The sequence below is a fragment of the Aquarana catesbeiana genome, linkage group LG02, assembly GCF_042186555.1.
Source record: "Aquarana catesbeiana isolate 2022-GZ linkage group LG02, ASM4218655v1, whole genome shotgun sequence".
Taxonomy (NCBI): Eukaryota; Metazoa; Chordata; class Amphibia; order Anura; family Ranidae; genus Aquarana; species Aquarana catesbeiana.
In genome coordinates this window covers 579,251,002-579,271,683 of record NC_133325.1, presented here as the reverse complement: position 1 = coordinate 579,271,683, position 20,682 = coordinate 579,251,002, and the positions used below count along the sequence as shown (strand labels likewise).

The 20,682-nt window shown below is 41.0% G+C and overlaps 1 protein-coding gene across 2 annotated transcripts in view; it reads left to right on the top strand.

The window, feature by feature from the left end:
• Positions 1–17,257, top strand: part of CRYBG2 (crystallin beta-gamma domain containing 2) — a 239,870-nt gene extending 222,613 nt beyond the window's left edge. For both annotated transcript variants that reach the window (XM_073616145.1, XM_073616146.1), the window contains 6 exons: positions 5,523–5,652; positions 11,869–12,008; positions 12,717–12,840; positions 12,944–13,102; positions 14,259–14,418; positions 16,230–17,257. In XM_073616145.1, coding sequence (XP_073472246.1) covers positions 5,523–5,652; positions 11,869–12,008; positions 12,717–12,840; positions 12,944–13,102; positions 14,259–14,418; positions 16,230–16,318 — 802 coding nt within the window. In that variant the 3' untranslated portion in view covers positions 16,319–17,257. The remainder of the gene's footprint in view (positions 1–5,522; positions 5,653–11,868; positions 12,009–12,716; positions 12,841–12,943; positions 13,103–14,258; positions 14,419–16,229) is intronic.
• The last annotated feature ends 3,425 nt before the right edge of the window (positions 17,258–20,682 follow it).

The following is a 20,682-nucleotide window of genomic DNA, read 5'->3' as shown; positions in this document are numbered from 1 at the left end:
TCTGTAGAGTGGGAGGGTAACTCTGGCAGCACCCACATATCATTCTGGTGGAATGTTCATTTGCTTAAATTCAAAAGGGCCCTAATTACACTAATTACAGTGCAAACAAATGGCAACCACCTCAACCTATAACTAGCCTTTGCAGCAAGGAGCATATGGAAGGGCAACGCATATCAAAAACAAAACAAAAATTCCCAGCTCACTTACCAGCCAGCCTGCAACAAAACCAAATCGATCCTGTCTAACAATTCACGTTAAAAACAAGGAGTTTAGTTGCACACATATGTGTAAGCTGCAGCGGCCACGTCAAGGCACCCCAGTGTACTGCGGTCCTAGCTATAATTTTGAGAGTCTCTCAAGTTGGAGCACATATATAGCAGTGGATAGATTAAGGGCAGTTGTTGCTGGCATGAAGGCTGACAACAAGTTGGCTGCATACAGAGCAGCTGCAGATGACAAGTCACCTTCACTGGAACCAATGCAGCGTAAGATCACAGGACCATGAATTTTGTATAAGTGGGTCAAACAAACTTTTTTAAAAACAAATAAAATGATTTGGTGAGAGCAGGTGGAGGAGTAAACACTAGGGATTTTTGTTTCTGCTTTAAACACGTCATATTATGTGAAATATAAGTAATGTATAAGTAATGTTGGTAAAAAGTATTATATTTGTAAGAGGCTTAAGCTGGCCATAGATGGATTGAAATCCAGCTGAAACTCAATCCATGTGTGGCTGCTCCCGCTCTAATCCTAGGTTCATATTGATGGGATTTGGCATGCGATTTGACATGTCAAATTGCATGCCAAATCAGTGGCTATTGCCGGCAATGGCACTGTCCGAATCGGTGCGGCACTGATTCCCAAAAGTAGTTCCTGCACTACTTTTGATGACTTCGGGGTGCGATTTGTATAGATATCTGTTCAGCAACCCACACAGATGTCTCTGAAATCGCTCCCAAAGTATGAAATCCCCCTGTTAGTGTGTACATAGGCTTAAGACCAACTTCTGTCAAACTGGCTTGTTAAGAAATTTTTGTCTATCAGCGGCTGCAGTGCTACTGCTGATCAGTGTATTCAGACATGTCTAAATACAATGTCTCAGCGAGGAAGATTCCTCTGTCCACCTTGATTGTGTGGATGGAGGAACCTGTTACATTTTTTTTTTCGTTCAGCCCACTAGATGAACAAAGAAAACTTATCCATCTATGACCAGCCTTAGTTATATCGCGTACACGCGAGTGAACTTTTCGACCGGACTGGTCCGACGGACCGAGTCCGGCGGACAATTCGACCGTGTGTGGGCTTCATCGGACCTGCAGTGGACTTTTTTGGTCGAAAATCTGACGAACTTTAGATTTGGAACATGTTTCAAATTTTTCCGACGGACTCAAGTCCGGTCGAAAAAGTCCGCTCGTCTGCATGCTAGTCCGACGGACGAAAACCTACGCTAGGGCAGCTATTGGCTACTGGCTATCAACTTCCTTATTTTAGTCCGGTCGTACGTCATCACGTACGAATCCGTTGGACTTTGGTGTGTAGGCAAGTCCGTTTGTTCAGAAAGTCCGTCGGAAGTCCGCCGAAAGTTCATCGGATAGACCGTCGGACCAGTCCGGATGAAAAGTCCGCTCGTGTGTAAGCGGCATTAATTGTAGGCCACCTGCTTCCTAGACATTTTGTTTATTGATAAATTCTACTCCTTTTCTTGCACTTTGGGCAGCTTCCTCTATAGTGTTCCCTGATTACACCTTTTAGCTTCCATCGGTCTTCTTCTTGTGTAGTAAAAGTCTTCTCTGTGTTAGACCATGACTTTCCAACTCCCTAAAGCACATGCAAATCAACTTTGAAGTTTCTTCTGAACAAACTGTACATGTCGTATATAGGTCAAAGTGTTGTGCACCTGTACACATTCTATTTCATATTGCTTGCGCAGTATTCTTACCACATAATGTACATATATATATATATATATATATATATATATATATATATATATATATATATATATAAACATCAAACTCTCTGTATACAACCACATAACTTTGCCACACCTTAAAGAAATATCTAAACTGTGTGATAGAAATTAATGTTTCCATCCAACTCGTGTTTCTGGAGTGAGCATTTAAAAGAGGAACAGAGTTAAGCATTTAATGAAAGAAGATATGTTTTTATCTAGATTAACCATATAACATAATCAGATATAACAGCTCTTTCCATAACAAATAATCAGGGTTCCTGTTGGGTTCTAGAACATTTATATTATGGAGATTGCAGAAGGAAGATTGGAATAGGATATCTTGTTGCTGGAACTCACAAGAGGTATAAATGGTCAATGGATAACTGAGCCCACCAGACTCCAACTATAATTAATACATCACGTTTGTTTGTACCTACGCTATTTTAAACGGGGGAGGCGCAGACAAATAATTTCAGGTATCTGGTTTAGCTTATTTTCATATCAGCATTGTTCTTGGCATACACGGTTAATAAACGCTGTCAATATTCATTTTGACATCTAAATGGAAAGCGGAGTGTATTTGAGTGCTTGTCAACTTGACAACCACACTCATCGTATCAGTTTTCAATATTGTAGGTATTTATATTATTCCCAGTAATTGTGACAAGTACATAAACAAAGTGATTGTAAACCCTAAAACAACTCATTCAGTTTAAAATAGCAATGAAAGACAAAACATTTGTGTATAGATATAAAATATATATATATATATATATATATATATATATATATATATATACAGTATCTCACAAAAGTGAGTACACCCCTCTCATTTTTGTAAATATTTTATTATATCTTTTCATGTGACAACACTGAAGAAATAACACTTTGCTACAATGTAAAGTAGTGAGTGTACAGCTTGTATAACAGTGTAAATTTGCTGTCCCCTCAAAATAACTCAACACACAGCCATTAATGTCTAAATCGCTGGCAACAAAAGTGAGTACACCCCTAAGTGAAAATGTCCAAATTGGACATTGGATAATTGTCCATTATTTCCCAGCACTGCCTTAACTTTCTTGGGCATGGAGTTCACCAGAGCTTCACAGGTTGCCACTGGAGTCCTCTTCCACTATTCCATGATGACATCACGGAGCTGGTGGATGTTAGAGACCTTGCACTCCTCCTCCTTCCATTTGCAGATGCCCCACAGATGCTCAATAGGGTTTAGGTCTGGAGACATGCTTGGCCAGTCCATCACCTTTACCCTCAGCTTCTTTAGCAAGGCAGTGGTCGTCTTGGAGGTGTGTTTGGAGTCATTATCATGTTGGAATACTGCCCAGCGGCCCGTCTCCAATGGGAGGGGATCATGCTCTGCTTCAGTATGTCAGAGTACATGTTGGCATTCATGATTCCCTCAATGAACTGTAGCTCCCCAGTGCCGGCAGCACTCATGAAGCCCCAGATCATTACACTCTCACGACCATGCTTGACTGTAACACACTGGTCTTTGTACTCCTCACCTGGTTGCCGCCACACGCGCTTGACACCATCTGAACCAAATAAGTTTATCTTGGTCTCATCAGACCACAGGACATGGTTCCAGTAATCCGTGTCCTTAATCTGCTTGTCTTCAGCAAACTGTTTGCGGGCTTTCTTGTGCATCATCTTTAGAAGAGGCTTCCTTCTGGGACGACAGCCACGGAGACCAATTTGATACAGTGTGCGGCGTATTGTCTGAGCACTGAGAGGCTGACCCCCCACCCCTTCAACCTCTGCAGCAATGCTGGCAGCACTCATACATCTATTTCCCAAAGACAACCTCTGGATATGACGCTGAGCATGTGCACTCAACTTTTTTGGTCGACCATGGCAAGGCCTCTTCTGAGTGGAACCTGTCCTGTTAAACTGCTGTATGGTCTTGTCCACCATGCTGCAGCTCAGTTTCAGGGTCTTGGCAATCTTCTTATAGCCTAGACCACCTTCATGTAGAGCAACAATTCTTTTTTTCAGATCCTCAGAGAGTTCTTTGCCATGAGGTGCCATGTTGAACTTCTAGTGATCAGTATGAGAGAGTGAGAGCGATAACACCACATTTAACACACCTGCTCCCCATTCACACCTGAGACCTTGTAACACTAACGAGTCACATGACACCGGGGAGGGAAAATGGCTAATTGGGCCCAATTTGGACATTTTCATTTAGGGGTGTACTTAGCTTTTGTTGCCAGCGGTTTAGACATTAATGGCTGTGTATTGAGTTATTTTGAGGGGACAGCAAATTGACACTGTTATACAAGCTGTACACTCACTACTTTACATTGTAGCAAAGTGTAATTTCTTCAGTGTTGTCACAAGAAAAGATATAATAAAATATTTACAAAAAGTGAGGGGTGTACTCACTTTTGTGATATACTGTATATACAGTATATATATACAGTGGCAGCTAGTGCTCAATATTGTGGGAGGGGGGTGGCACTCGCACTGCACACCACCCCTCGCCACTTGCTCAATCGGCCACCCCTAAGACTCCCTGGCCAATCGGGTCTCAGGACCCGCTTCCTGATTGGCCAGGAGAAGAAGCAGAAGGACATTAGCGAATATTAATTTGCTAATGTCATATAACTGGGTGGGCTCAGGGCGTAGTGCTCTGCGCCCCAAGCCTACCTTTTATTGAAGCCAATTTAGAGCCTCAGGCTCTTATCATGTGCTTAAAAAAACAAAACAACATTGAAATCCATGCATCCAGCACCCTGCATGGAGATTAGATATATATCTATATAAACTGTAGATGGATAGGTATATATAAAAAAAACATTTATAAATACCTTTTTGCCCTTTTCTATAAGTGATCACATAACCTCTGTTCCCAGCTGCATGGAGAGCTGGGAGAGGAGAAAAAGCAGCACACTTATCCTCCCAGTGAAAGGCCGTGCAGTGGGTGTGTCTCAAGAAAAGTCTGATCATTAGAGGAACGCACACTGAGTTCCCAGCCTAGCTAGAGAACTGACCACGCTGTGCTCTTCTGCTTAGTGTGGTCAGTTTTTGATAGGAAAGCAGAGGGACTGGCAGGAACACTAGGCATTTCACATAAAGGAAGCGAAACAAATAGAACAGGATGCTTTCTCAAAAAAGTGCATGGTACAGCAGGCACATGTTGGGAATATGAAATGTTGGGTATACATATTCTTTAATGGTACAAGAGAATATACCAGCAATATGTGTGCATATGTGTGAGTGTGTATCGGAATGTGGATGAGAGTCAGTTAATCATTTGTGTTCTAAAATAGAATGCTTACAGATACAAATATAAGGCCTACAGCAATACAGGTTTACATGCCTCTGCATCTTCTTTTAGTAGATATTGCTCTGTTCACAAGAGATTTAGCTCTGTCAACAGTTACATGAAAGTAATATATTATATAGTAATAATGTGCAGTAGAATATTATTATTTTTTATATTTAGCATGTGCTATGAATTATCCCTTTTTCATATTAGTATGAAGGGCAATTTTAAATAAATATAAAAACAATAAGTGAACCATGGTTTTCTTCATTCTCCCCACAGCTGGAGCTTGTATGAAGGCGAAAACTATCGCGGAGAGCAATACATACTGTCTGAGGGGGATTACCCTACAAGAACCGCCATGGGCTTTCAGGGCTTTAGCACGATAAGCTCCCTCAAGAGGATTCCTCTTGTATGTATACTACTCATTTCTACTCTGCTGTTCATGAATGGGTTTTTGTTTTTGGTCCTGCCTTATCTGATTGTACAAAGAAATGTTATTATTTTTAGTTTTGTATAGCATAGGGTACAGTTATGGCCTGTGTCACCACTGAGCAGACCCACCCCTCCTCATTGTCCACTCTTTCTGTCACTTGTCATTTGAGGTTAGGGGAAATCTTGGGCAATGGTCAGCAATAAAGACATTACAGAAGATTTTACCCTTCTTAGCTGTCCTAGAAATATATTTCTGTATGAGTCTCCGTAAGGGAGATTTCTCTTCACTTACTGTTCTGTCTGACACCCATAATTCATACTGTAAAGTTGGCCATGCACTTATTAACCACTTCAGCCCCGGAAGGATTTACCCCCTTCCCGACCAGAGCACTTTTTGCGATTAGGCACTGCATAGTTTTAACTGACAATTGCGACATTGCACCCAAACAAATTTGACGTCCTTTTTTTTCCCACAAATAGAGCTTTCTTTTTTTGCGCTATAAACAAAAAAAGGGGGTAAATTTTTTTTAAAAAAGCAATATTTTGTACTTTTTGCTATAATAAATATCCCCAAAAAATATATAAAAAAGCTAATTTCTTTCTAAGTTTAGGCCGATATGTATTTTTCTACATATTTTTGGTAAAAAAAAATCGCAATAAGCGTATATTGATTGGTTTGCGCGAAAGTTATAGCGTCTACAAAATAAGGGAAAGATTTATGGCATTTTTATTATTTTATTTTTTTTATTAGTAATGGCGGCGATCTGTGATTTTTATCGTGACTGTGACATTGCGGCTGACACATTGGACACTTTTGGGACCATTGTCATTTATACAGTGATCAGTGCTATAAAAATGCACTGATTACTGTATAAATGTCACTGGCAGGGAAGGGGTTGAACACTAAGGGGCGATCAAGGTATTAACTGTGTTCCCTAGGTGTGTTCTAACTGTAGGGGGGATGGGACTGACTAGGGGAGGAGAGAGATCAGTGTTCATACATAGTATGAACACACAATCTGTTTCCTCTCCCCGACAGAACTGGGATTTGTGTGTTTACACACACAGATCCCGGTTCTCGCTCTGTCACGAGCGATCGAGGTTGCCTGGTGGTCATAGCTCCCGCCTGGGCATGCGCATCAGCTCCGGGGACATGCGGCAGTGTTCGCGCGCTTGCTGTGTCCTCTTAAAGGAGCAACGTACAGCTACAGTGATTTGCCCAGCTGAGCCAACCTGCCGCTGTATAACTGCGGCGGCTGGTCGGCTAGTGGTTAAAGGCTAAGTTCACTTTTTTTTAAAGTGCAATTTGTCTATTTACCAATATATTAATAATGTTCCTGCCTTGCAGAAATGAAAAAGCTTTCCCTATGTTCTAGGGCAGGATTCACCTCAGCCACCAGGTTCTTCTATAGAAAACTCCTCCATAACTTCCTTGTATCTGTCTTGCAAGACGTAAAAACTGTTAGTTCCCTTTCACACTGGGGCGCTTTTTAGACGTTTTAGCGCTAAAAATAGCACCTGGAAAAGTGCCTCTCAAGCCTCCCCAGTGTGAAAGCCAGAGTACTTTCACACTGGGGTGGTGCTTTTGCAGGACAGGAAGAAAAGTCCTGCAAGCAGCATCTTTGGGACGGTGCGGGAGCGTTGTATACGCCGCTCCCAAAACACCCTGCCCATTGAAATGAATGGGCAGCGCTGCCAAAGCGTCTGCAAAGCACTATGGCAGCGCTGTAACACGGGCGCTATTAACCCTTTCCTCTGCGCTATTAACCCTTTCTACCGGCCAAAAAGCACCTCTAAAACTAGCGCACCGCCCCAGTGTGAAGGGGGTCTTAGTTCCCCCACCCCACCAACTGCTCTCCTGCTCCAGAAAACATGCCCACCACTCCAGGGGGTGGCTCCTGCCCACCTCTACATTCTCTGCCCACTGCTCCAATGCTGATGTATTTTACGTTATGCCCCTGACTGCATGATAACATGCCCTCCATTGTCATTTAGTGTAGAGTCACACATCAGGAATGCATAAATCGTGGTGTGAACCCAGCCCTCTGTACAGCTCTGTCTCCCTCTGGATGCACAGGGGAACTCATTGCCAAAAATGCAAACACACTTATTGGTTTGAGTAGAACTCCAATTGTCATCAATGAAAATGTATTTCTTATGCTGTGTACACACGGGTGGACTTTTCGATCAGACTGATCCGACGGACCGAGTTCGGCGAACAGTTCGCGTGTGGGCTTCATCGGACCTGCAGCGGACTTTTTCGGTCGAAAATCTGATGGACTTTAGATTTGGAACATGTTTCAAATCTTTATGTTAGAACTCTGCCGGACCCAGTTCCTATCGAAAAATCCGCCCGTCTGTATGCTAGTCTGACGGATGAAAACCGACACTAGGGCAGCTATTGGCTACTGGCTATCAACTTCCTTATTTTAGTCCGGTCGTACGTCATCACGTACGAATCCGTCGGACTTTGGTGTGATCGTGTGTAGGCAAGTCCGTTTGTTCGGAAAGTCCGTCGGAAGTCTGCCGAAAGTCCGTCGGATAGACCGTCGGACCAGTCCGGTCGAAAAGTCCGCTCGGGTGTACGCGGCATTAATGATACTGACTAGAATGCAAGCAGAGTATTTTTTTTTAGAAAAAATACTCATATTAATTACTCTATTGCTAACTTCTCATGATGATTCTTAAAGCTTCCCACACATTATTTATTTCTATATTTACATGAAAACATGAACCCCCTTGCTCTCCTTAAAACTGAATTACAAGAACAATGACACCTGGGTGTCTTTGCCCACTCCCTCCCATGTGCTTGCATAAATGGGGAAATAGAAAAGTGGGCAGAAATATAAAAGGTGGTACAGAAAGGGGAATAAGGGAGGTATGGTCCAGAAAGGCAAAACACACCCTATTCCGTGGTGCAGTAAGACAGTGGATGGTCACGTGAGGTTACAGGAAATCAGGGCTAAGATGCATCGTTTTAAATTTTAAAACGAGAGGTGCAGATTTAAGGCTGCCATGGGCTAGGAAAGTGAGAGATAGGCACACTGGGATGGCTTGGGCAGAAAAGACATTAAAAAAGGCTTCTATGTATTATGAAAAGTGACATTCTGCCTGAAAAGGTAAACTTGGCATTTTAAAACATATCAAAATACTACCAACGTCAAAACCGCATTCCAAGAATTTCATAGAGAGATAACACTACATTCATTGCTTCATGCTATACTTTTTTCAAGGTTTAGTTACATATTAAAAGGAATTTCACACCTATCGATGATAATGAGCATTCCATCCTAACATGGTCAAAAAAAATCAGTAAGCTATCCACAAATGCAGCCATACAAAGCTGCAATATAGTTAATGAGTTTGCAATTTACAATTAAAGCTTGTAATGTATGTACATAAGAGCTCCACACAAGTTTTAGGTCTCTGTTCTATTGAAAATAAATTACCACTTAATTTGGATATTTAATTCTCCTAATGTAGAAGGTGCATTGAACCACGTAGCTGTCTATGGGTGCTCTGCTGTTATAAGTGACTTTTTTCTCGACTATATGAAAGGTGAAATAGGCAAGTGACTATTTGCATTTTTTTTTAATCTGCACTTCTAATGTAATATTTGAAATCCGATTTTTTTTTTTTTTTTGTAATTGGAAATACTTTCAAATTTCTTTATAACAAAAATTATTAGTCGGCTTCTTAACTGCAAAGTGTGCCACGTCCAATAATTAAATCATCGAGCAAAAAGGAAATTCCCCTATTGGTGGACTTTAAAGGCACGTATATATAAATATAAGAGAAGATTTGTAGTATATAGAAAAAGCATTTATTCATATCAAAGACATTTCTTTAAAAAAAAAATATATCAACAACAATGTGACTATAGCGAACAATAAAAGGAATGCGGTTGTGCATATATACATATGTTGGACATTGATACCAATATATTTGCATCCGACGCGTTTCGGAGAGAATTGAGCCTCCTTCTTCAGGGGTGGGTGTGAGTTAGATCAAGGATTTATTGGTAATATGTAGCTTGATTTCGCATTCCAAACACAAAGTTAAAAACAGAAACGCAGGCACTGTCAGCCCAAACGGTGTGCTTCTTCCAATTGCGATCAATACGGGTTTGTAATCATACCCAAGGTATTAGTGTTGCATGTGTATCAACAGATGACTAAGTAGGGGGTATGTGGATAGATTTACTTACTCATATACTAGAGGAAAAAGCCCGTAAAACTGGGGCATAGATAGGTGTTGGATCTGAGGTTCCACTGAGGCCAGATGCGAGTCCTAATCCCGCCAATGTAGGAAATTCAAAAAAGAGTCGGGGGAGTGGTTGGTATATATTATATGTACCAGGTGGTCTTAGTATGGTGTATCCTTTTTGACATCAGCCCAGACCGACAGCGTCCTGCAGACAAGAGCGCTCTTGTCTGCAGGACGCTGTCGGTCTGGGCTGATGTCAAAAAGGATACACCATACTAAGACCACCTGGTACATATAATATATACCAACCACTCCCCCGACTCTTTTTTGAATTTCCTACATTGGCGGGATTAGGACTCGCATCTGGCCTCAGTGGAACCTCAGATCCAACACCTATCTATGCCCCAGTTTTACAGACTTTTTCCTCTAGTATATGAGGAAGTAAATCTATCCACATACCCCCTACTTAGTCATCTGTTGATACACATGCAACACTAATACCTTGGGTATGATTACAAACCCGTATTGATCGCAATTGGAAGAAGCACACCGTTTGGGCTGACAGTGCCTGCGTTTCTGTTTTTAACTTTGTGTTTGGAATGCGAAATCAAGCTACATATTACCAATAAATCCTTGATCTAACCCACACCCACCCCTGAAGAAGGAGGCTCAATTCTCTCCGAAACGCGTCGGGTGCAAATATATTGATATCAATGTCCAACATATGTATATATGCACAACCGCATTCCTTTTATTGTTCGCTATAGTCACATTGTTGTTGATATATTTTTTTTTTAAAGAAATGTCTTTGATATGAATAAATGCTTTTTCTATATATTACAAATCTTCTCTTATATTTATATATACGTGCCTTTAAAGTCCACCAATAGGGGAATTTCCTTTTTGCTCGATTCAAATTTCTTTATGTTCATTTTTATATAATAAAAAATGAGGTGTCACCAGCACATCTTTATAGAAAATTAGGGACAGGATATTTATTCGACCAATACAAAGCAAAATTTTGGGGCCACTGAGGACCCCCCCTTAAGGCAGTAGTGACTTTGATTTTTGCTATAGTATGCTGATTTTAATGTATAAAAATGAACACAAAGAAATGTGAAGGTGTTTACTCTCATGGTTTGTGTGATGGCACCATCCCTCGTTTCACTATAGCACATGCTTATGCTTTTTGGCCTATATCTGTTTGGAGTGCGCTGGAACATACAAATGCATAAACAATTTAATAAGTTAGTACCATGATATAGCATGATTATATTTAATGTTTTCTTTTGAGTACTTCATGCTTCTGTGACACCAAAGACACAGGTAGAAGGTAATAGGACAAAATAAAATATGGGCACTTTTAACAGCTTTGGGGGAAGGGGTTCCAATTGGATTTGCACAGGCAGACCATAGTTACAATGTGACAATGCATCTGAGCTAGCCACAGAACCTTTTCTGACTCATAAAAATATTAAAAAACATTTTGTAGTGTCTTCTCTTGGACAGGATGTTTCCTTTTACAGTGGACGTTTCGCCCCTGTTCACAGCGGTGCAACTCGTCATGCGACTTGACAGTTTCAAATCACATGACAAGTTGCACCCCATTGCTGCCAATGGAACCGTTCATATCGCCATGACTCATGTCACAGCAATTATGAAAAAGGTTCGTGCACTACTTTTTACCGATTTCATTGCGACTTGCATAGACTTCTGTTAAATGAAGCCGCAATGAAATCAGCAGTGCAAATCGCACTGATGTGTGGCTTTGAAATTGCGCAGCACCGGTGTGAACCAGGGCTTAGGCAATTTTTACAGGTATGGCTCATACATACTTACTTTTGTCCAAGCTGGACTAGTGTATAGTTTCAGCTTTCATTTTGAAATTAAGAAAGGTTCACATTAACAAGAAAGGAGCTTACGGTATGTTTTTTTAGGTAAATGTGAATTCATTAATGATGTTTGGATCTTTTTTTCTTTTTTACAGTATTTCTCTTTTCCCTCTATCTCTTTACACGGTCTGGAGAGATTTGGGGGGAAGGAGCTGAATTTCACTGGAGAAGTTCGGAGTCTACAGGGAGAAGGATACAATAACCATGTACTGTCCATTAAAGTAAAAAGTGGACTGTAAGTCATGGGACAACGAAAGCTTAAATTATTCATATTCTGCTTTTTCTTGTTACCTTTTTATGCAACTGTGTCTTTTCGTAGGGATTGTTCATAAGTAAATAGTTTTTATGCAAAATCATGTATGTTACATGCAGAAAACTTTCTGTAAAACTACAGCAGAAAAATATTAGTGAAAAGCACGAATGCCATTATTGTCCTTATGCTGGCCCACCCTACTGTTCTATCTTTGTGTGCTTCAATCCTTATCATAATAGCTGGGCAAATGCCCTTTTCTGTTTTATTGTGACTGTACAGAAAGCCATGGCAATAAGGACATGGTTTACTGATTTTTAAGTTGAGGAGCTCGACAGACCCTGACCTCAGTTCTACTGAACACCGTTTGCAACATCAATGAATGATCTCATCTCACAAATGCGCTTTTGGCCTGATGTGGGCACTCATTTTCATCCACATTTCAAAATTTGTTGGAAAGCCATCCCAAAACAGTGGAGGTTGTTATATTCACAAAGGGTGGGGGAAATTCATGGTAATTGTGATTGGCAATGGCATTGAAATGGGATTTCCATTAAAAATTATATTGATGTGATCGTTAGATGTCCACAAACTTTTGGTCATATAGTATAACTTGAACCAGTTGTTATTTCCCATCTACCTCGTTATAATGTATATAATGTTTTATTTCCCTGTCTTTCTTTATTATTCCAGATGGGTGCTATATGAACACAGTGATTTCCGGGGAAGACAGTGGTTACTGGGGCACACTCAAATCCCAAACTGGTTGCTTTATAGTGGCCTCCAGAGAATTGGATCACTATGTCCTATTAGACAGGTGAGATCTTTACAAACACAAAGATCGTTCTCTAGAGGGAACATAAAATGAAAGATATCAGGTTGAAAACCTGTATTAATTATATTTTGTACCATTGCTCCAGAGGAGGGTGTATTTCCGACTACAGAATCGTGTCCTGGGTCTGTTCTTATGTGTTCTGGAGCCAACAGAAGATGTTAAAGCTGCTCGTGTTCATCTCTCTGAGCCACAGGAGGGGTGTTGTAATCTCTGGTTTTATGAGGATGGACGCATCAAAAATCAGGTTAGTGTAAAACATGCTATGAGGAAAGATATTTGCCACAGATCAGCTGCAGAACTGTAACCTGTGCTGCACAGAGCTTGTAGTTATGGGCCTTGCCCATCTCACCTGCTGATTATTATATATATTGCTTCATGACCACTTTTTGCCCATCCTCCCAATCCTCCTCATTATTCAAGTTATGCTCAGATCAACTCACATTGTCTGAGCAATAGGTTATACCTAGCCCTAGGTCACCTGTTCCTTGCTTCAGTCTGTGGTCCTGGCTCCAGTCTGTGTTCCAGCACCAGTCAATGTTCCTAATTCCTGACCTCCTGTGATCCTATTCTCTCCTGTGATTCCTGTGACTCTTATGTGTTGGGTTCCTCGCATTCTCCGTGATCCCTGTGCACGTACCTCCTGCCTGTTTCTTTATTGAACTGACTTCATGTGTAACAATCTCGGCTTTTTCTCTGGATTTGCTTGTCTGCCTACTACCCTAACCTTTGGCCTGGTTCCTGGATTTTCTTATCGTCTTTGCTCACTTTGGCTCTGCCAGCTCTTCTGCTCCATTTTCATATCTGGTCCCATGGCTTTGTCCTTGCGCTTTGAAAAGGGTGAACCTGGGGTCATAACCTGGCACCAGCATGCAGCAAAGCCCATCTGCCCCATCAGGAGCTTTGGTGAAAACTGTCTGGATCTTAAACCCTGTGCCCCAGGGGATCACTTGCTCACCTCCACCTACCTGCAGTTGACTTAGTAGGTCCACAATTATACAGCCATAAGTGCCAATTTGACACCTTCTTATGTTTTTTATACTGCTTAAAATTATTGCAGGTGAATAAGCATCTAAGGTTTTAGCTGCTGTGGCTCATCATTTATTTGAAATAGAATGTAAAGTTTTCAAATCATATCAAGTGAGGTACCAAAGATCATATATTGAAATGAACTGGACAGTTCTATTAATTTTCTACTTATTCAGCAATCATACATGGCTTGTATTACATTGATAATTATAAAATGAGTGCTCATTTAGCCTCTCGGTAGTAGAGTATTTTAATACACAATCTCAGTTCAGTGTCAAGCCACAGAAATTTCCAAAAAAAAACGCTGTTTAGATCCTTTATATTTTTTAACTGTTTATATTTGATTCAAACTTGAAGTTGGTGTCTCTTTGCAGCTGGTTCCTCAGATGAGTCTCCAAGTAGTTGGTCTTGCTAACCAAGGGACAAAGGTGGTTCTCTGGTCTGAGGAGCGCAAACCAGTACAAACCTGGAACTTGGAAGACTCTGGCTATATTGTTAGTTGTTTGTTCAAAGGCTTGTGTCTTGACATAAAAGGTGAGCAATTACCACAGGATTTTAAAAATATTTTTCTCTCAGGTCAGTTGATTCTTTATATTAACATAAATAAAATTAATCTTCAAAACATATGGTTTTTCTATCACTTTACCAAGCAAGAAAAGCTTCCAGTAGGTAAGTAGATCAACCTAGAAGTGGCTGTACATGCCTGCAGCGGCTTTTAGTCCCCCAGCTTTGCTTAAACCCAAGGCAGTTCTGCTTAGGGCAAGACTCAGACACTTTATAGTGGTGCCACCTCTCCAATACAGGCCTATTGGCCCATTACTATGGTGGGCAGCCTCACTGATAGACTTTTTGTGAACTACCAAAAAGTGCCTATTTATTGCCCTGTCAGAATCATCTGGCATTTGAGCAGAGCAGTGGCACTGAAAGCTACTGCAGGTATGCACAGTCCTGATTGAAAATACTCAATGTCATAGGAGATCCATTTCCTCATACCTTGCGTCTACTTTTTTCACCTAATTTATTAAATGAAATGTTCAAAATCTTAAAGTTTAAAGAAGAACTTCCCCCCAAAAATTACAGTTTTATCTAATTCCCAAGGGGACCAAGAGCATATAGCTGTCTGACTCCACTGCTTAGCAACTGAGGGGTGGAATTGAATGGGACCAAGTGCTATATGCGCTTGGTTCTTTGGGAGAATAAATGAAAGTGACATTTTAATAGCCTGTTAATGCCCTCTTACATTTTGTATTCTGTTATTCTGATATTAAATTCTAAGCTGTGTTTTACATGCTTTGATAATCTCGTATTTTTTTTTTTGTGTGTGTGGGGTATGTTTGTTTTTTTAAAGCTTGACCAAATTTGGAACAAAATACGATTTTGATTTCTATAAATGCACTCACTGGGATAAATGGAGACAAATTATTGACCACAGCGAATTGAAGACATTTTAATTTTTTACCTATATTGCAAACAGAACCCAAAATTTTCTCTTAAAAAACTCCCACTGCAGTTTCAGATGAGCAACAATGCTTTTTGTGTGAAAACACTCACTGTTTCCTTGTCCACAAGGTTCTAGCAATTATTGAGATAAAAAATGTATAGATGTGTTTCTTGCCCCCTCTGTGCCACTCTGAATCCTACAAAAATAGATAAACCTGCCATCTCTTGCTTTTTTTAGGCTTGCTCTGCACTATATTGCCGCTATGTGCTCTAAAAGACACAGTTTGAATTTTGCATGCAAACACAGAGGCTGCATTCCAGAAATCTTTACACCACAAAAACTTACTTCAGCTATGAATTTGTGAGCAATCAACCTTAGCTTCTCCTACTTACTTGTCCATATATTTCAGCATGGCCATGCAGATGTGTATTGCTTCTTAGCTGCATCAAGCGTTCTTCCTTAATGCAGTATTGATCAGTATTTTAAGGGCTGCAATCAATAACAACCAATAAACAATTCTTATTTACTGTTCTTGCTACTCTAAACGAATGCATTTTAAAATGTGATTGGCATGGAAACTGGAGTTTGTAATCCGTTATTGTTCTTTTTTTTTTCCCCGTTATTGTTCTTTAATTGTAACTGAAATGAAACTGCAGCCAACACTTGAACCTTTCTTAGGTTCTTATCCACCTGCCCCCTTTTCCTCACCGCCTATGTTATTACTGAAACAAGGATTGAGTGGAATGTCCCTAACAGGGACAAGGCAATACAAACCTTTCACAGCATGTAAAAATTTTTTTAAATTTGTTTAGATTTTCACTTGAAATAAATATCTGCACATACTGTACGCTTGATAGTGTGGTAACCAAAACTAACAATGTAAATTATGTTGCTGATTTCACAGGTGGCCATGGCTATGACTCTAAACATGTTGTGGTGTGGGAGGTGTCGGAAGATAGACCTACTCAGCGTTGGGATCTGAAGGTGTACTGAGATCTGCCTGACTACTACATGGGATGCTTTATGGACCAATATGTTTCCTGATTTTTTAAATGCTGCTTGTAAAGCTGCTCATGGATGCTCAGTTATTTATAGTGCAATATGTAAACCGGATGTCTAATCAAAACATCCTTTTTCCGTTTTTGATAGGTTAGAGAAAGGTTAGAACCCCAGCCTGGTTTTTATTTCTATCTATATCTCTGTTTGCAAGATTTCTCTTACTACCTGTATTGGTGATTAAAGTCATCTGGGATAGAAGTGATGGAAAATATATGCAATGGTGACAGCTGGAATTTAAAAACAAAGCACTTTTTAGAAAGGACGAGAAGGGTTTGAAGCACTGCCAAATTTGAATTAATACCTGTAATACCAAGAGAAGAATTGCAGTCATGTCCTATCCCACTGCCTGGTACCAATTGGGACAAGAAGTGAGGGAAAATATTACCAACTGAGGCAGAATACGCAACAAAAAATAGTGGTTTGGATTATCTTCCACTCTAGCCAAAACAATAATAAAAAAAAAAAACCCAAACTTTTGGCCTGACATCTACTTTAACAGCTTCATACAGTATATAGATATTCAACATATTAGGGGAATAAAGTGCAGTGACTATGTGCAAATACCAGTACTACATAATACAGAATCATATGGATTACTACACTTTGCATAGTCACTGCACGCTATACTGCCTTATCAAGTCCATCTGCTACACTTGGCATGTATACTGAGATCACTCTCTAGTTATCAGTGGTCTTATTTAATATTTCTGCAAATTAAAATACAGACCTGCCCATTCCCATATGCACACATTTATTTTTAGTGAGGGTTGAGGGTGGAGGTTCCTTACGAGCAAATCCTGTTTTTCCAAAGTGTGAAATAACTTTGTATTATTGTATATATATGAACCTATTAAACTTTACTTAACTCTGAAATGTAGAACTTCATGCCAGATTTACAGTGAAGAACAAGTCCCCCCGTTTACATAGTATTAATTAGAATGTCTGTGCTTCACAGTTCAGATATTTAAATATTTATTTTATATATATTTTTATACAGTGTTTCCTGATCCTCATCTTTTCTAATTCACACGTTCTTGGTGGTTTTGTATATACTATTTTGTTTTTGGGAATTATTAAAATGATTAAATATGCTTTTGGTGCAGATTTAATTTAATTTCATGTGTACATCTACATATACAGTATATATAGGCAGATTATCTGAAAGATTTATGTTTTTTCAGACCTAATTTGCTGAAATTGCCCCTTATTTGAGGAGCAATGGACTCTTTCGCCTGTTCAGTATCCACTGTAGTGTCAAAAAGCGTGAAAAAAGAAAAGTATAAAGGGAAATGTATTAAACATTGCTTGTGCCAATGGGGTATTTTGAGAGATGCAGTAAGAACCCAGGGAGTAAGATTTTGCCCAAAGATACCGTGTTTCTCCGAAAATAAGCCCGGGTCTTATATTAATTTTGGAAACCAAAAACACACTAGGGCTTATTTTCGGGGTAGGTGTTATCATGCCATGTGCTGTCTTCTTTCCCCCCTGCCTGTCAGAAATCCCCTGTGGAACTGTGTAAAAGTGCTTGTAAATTCCTAAAATCCACAGCACCACATATTGCAAAATGTATATATCTGCAATCCAATTGTGCCACATACCTTCTTCTAGTGCTGGGCACATCTGTAACCCGCCGAAGCTCTCTTCCTTTCTTTAAGCACTGTAGAGGGAGGCCTGACATCAGCTGAGCGCCGCTCGATGCTTCCATGGCCCGCCAGAGGCCTCTTCCCAGCTCTAAGGAATGCAGAGGGAGTGGGGACCGAGATCTCCCGATTACAGTTTGCACAAGAGCAGAGCAGTGTGACATCAGCTGAGCGCCACTCGGCGCTTCCATGGCCCGCTGGAGACCTCTTGTCAGCTCTAAGGAATGCGCAGGGAGGGCGACCTGGGATCCCCCGCTGACAGCTTGCAGAAGAGCAGAGCAGCGTGAGAGCAGATGAGAGCAGCGGGAGGTCAGCGCTATACAGGTATTTGGCACAACTAGATCACATAGACACACACACACAGTCTACACTATATAACACTGTAATAGAGTGGACTCTAGTATTTCACCAGCACTTTAAACTAGGGCTTATTTTCGGGGTAGGGCTTATATTGCAGCCCTTCCCGAAAATCGGGGTAGGTCTTATTTTCGGGGAAACACTGTAACTTCTGCTTGCATAATTCTGCAGCCTACCTGATACTGTAATAGTGTAAAGATGATCAGAGTCTATTCCTGGTTACTTTGTAGCGACCACAAAGGGATCTGGTCACTTTTTCCTTTACTGCAACTTCTACTTTTTAAGGTAAGAAGGGTTCTTATTTAGGAACAAAAAAGTAATTTTGTATGCAAGCATTGGAAGGTGCTTGCGCTACCATGTATTAATTTATGAAAAAACTTTAGTAATGCAAGGGAAAATTTGGGTCAGGAATAGTTACTGTACAGAATGAAAGGGCTAGGTGTTTGTTCTATACAAAGTACAGTGGTAAGGCATATGTAATGCATGCTGTGAAGCCTGCTGGGCAGTTGCTATGGGTTATAGCATCTTGCATTTTCACACTGAATAGGGCAGATCAGCCAATCAGAATTAATCTGTCATTTGCCATAAAGTGATAAGGGTTGTTGTATATTATTATCATTCTTACCCCATAAAAAAAAAAAAAAAAAAACAAGCAGTGCTTCATGCAACACATTAATCTGTATCCAAATGGGCAGCATGCTGATTCTTGCACTCATCTCCAGGCTACACCATGCTCAGTGCCAGGCTCCCTAGAGCCAGCTCTGCCACCAACCTCCTGATCTGGGTAGGGCAAAGTGTTATTCTTTGTCAGTGAGCTTCTCAGAGCTCCAAAGATGACATTACAGGGTGGGGTCAGACAGCAGAGCAGCACACACACTCCAAGTACAGAGATCCCCTCATCCCTAAAACATCAGTGCAGCCATCATCGACGGTGGTCCCTAGCATAGGGAGGACCAAGTCCTCTCACCAGCACCTAAATCTAAATACCAATCTTGATATCTAGCTATGTCTCTCTAAAGACTACCAGCCCCTCCTGCTAAACTTATGGGGTCCAGGCTCAGTACAGGAGGACTGCCCGTACACCCCCCCCCCCCCCCATCAGTGGCCCTGTTTCAGTGGTATAGTTCACAGACTAAAAGGAGAAATTAATTGTTAGAATTTATGCACATTTTAAGAGAAGTGAATGGTATGCTTTGCTAACTGATTGGCACCACAAGGATTCATATGAAGTAATTTACCAAATATAGTTATTTCCATATTTGCTCAATAATGTCATCCAGGGACCTTGCCCCTTTGTTTACATTTTAGCAGTAAGAACCGGAGCTGTCATTTGATTCCAGGGAAGCAGCTAGCGATTGGTGTTTTTTTCTTTCTTCTACATAATGGGTCAACAGGCTTTGGACATGTGACTAGAAATGGCTTGGGATGGGGGCACATGATCATTCTTCCCTTTTCTCATCTGTCAGGCTACAAACTCAAATAATGGTCTGGTATGGGTGTTTGATGGGGACCCACGCTTTATTTTCTTATTTTTTTTCTTAAAATCTATAACTGACCTGAAGGGTCTGTTATGAATATTGTATGAACCTCATTTTTCTCTAGATAATACCCACCCCTTTATAGTAAAAGTATTCCTGCGCTACCCAGTTGGAAAAAGAAAGAAAGCGAGTAAAAATAGAGTTGAAGGGGGGCGTGGCCTGACGCAGCATGGAGTAGGACGCTTGTACCAGGAGCTCCGTCCATTACTCCTTCTTATTTATTAATCCTGACTGCTTGTACTGCCCTGTTGGCTGGACCACCTCCCAGGGACACCTGGGACACCTCTGGGCTGATTTCTGGAGCGATCGGGCGCATGAAGGCCCGAACGGAGCGGCGATGGCTCACACGGCGGCCGGAACTAGGCAAGACTGCGGCTTCGGCCTACAACCGGAGGCCGCGGCCATCTTGGTACTCCTTCATTCCGGCTCTGCCTCGGGAGAACCGTGTGGCACAGGTACCCTGCTCTTAAACAACTCCTCTAGGGAGCTGGACTGCCTTAATCCCCCCTTACATTGTCTGTGTGGCTAGCAGTGACCCGGGGAAAAACGTCGCCCATACTCGGCCTAAATTGCGGCCTAGCCCTGCATGTGGGGACCGGCGGCCATCTTGGCACACCAGCTACTCCTGCCTGTTCTTAGAACAAGAACTGTGGCCCTGCTATCCTCCTCCAAATAACCTCTCCTGGGACTTTTGTACCCTATATGATACAGCCTCAGCTAAACAACATCTCAGGTGGTGAGGTGACATTATAAATCCCTACGC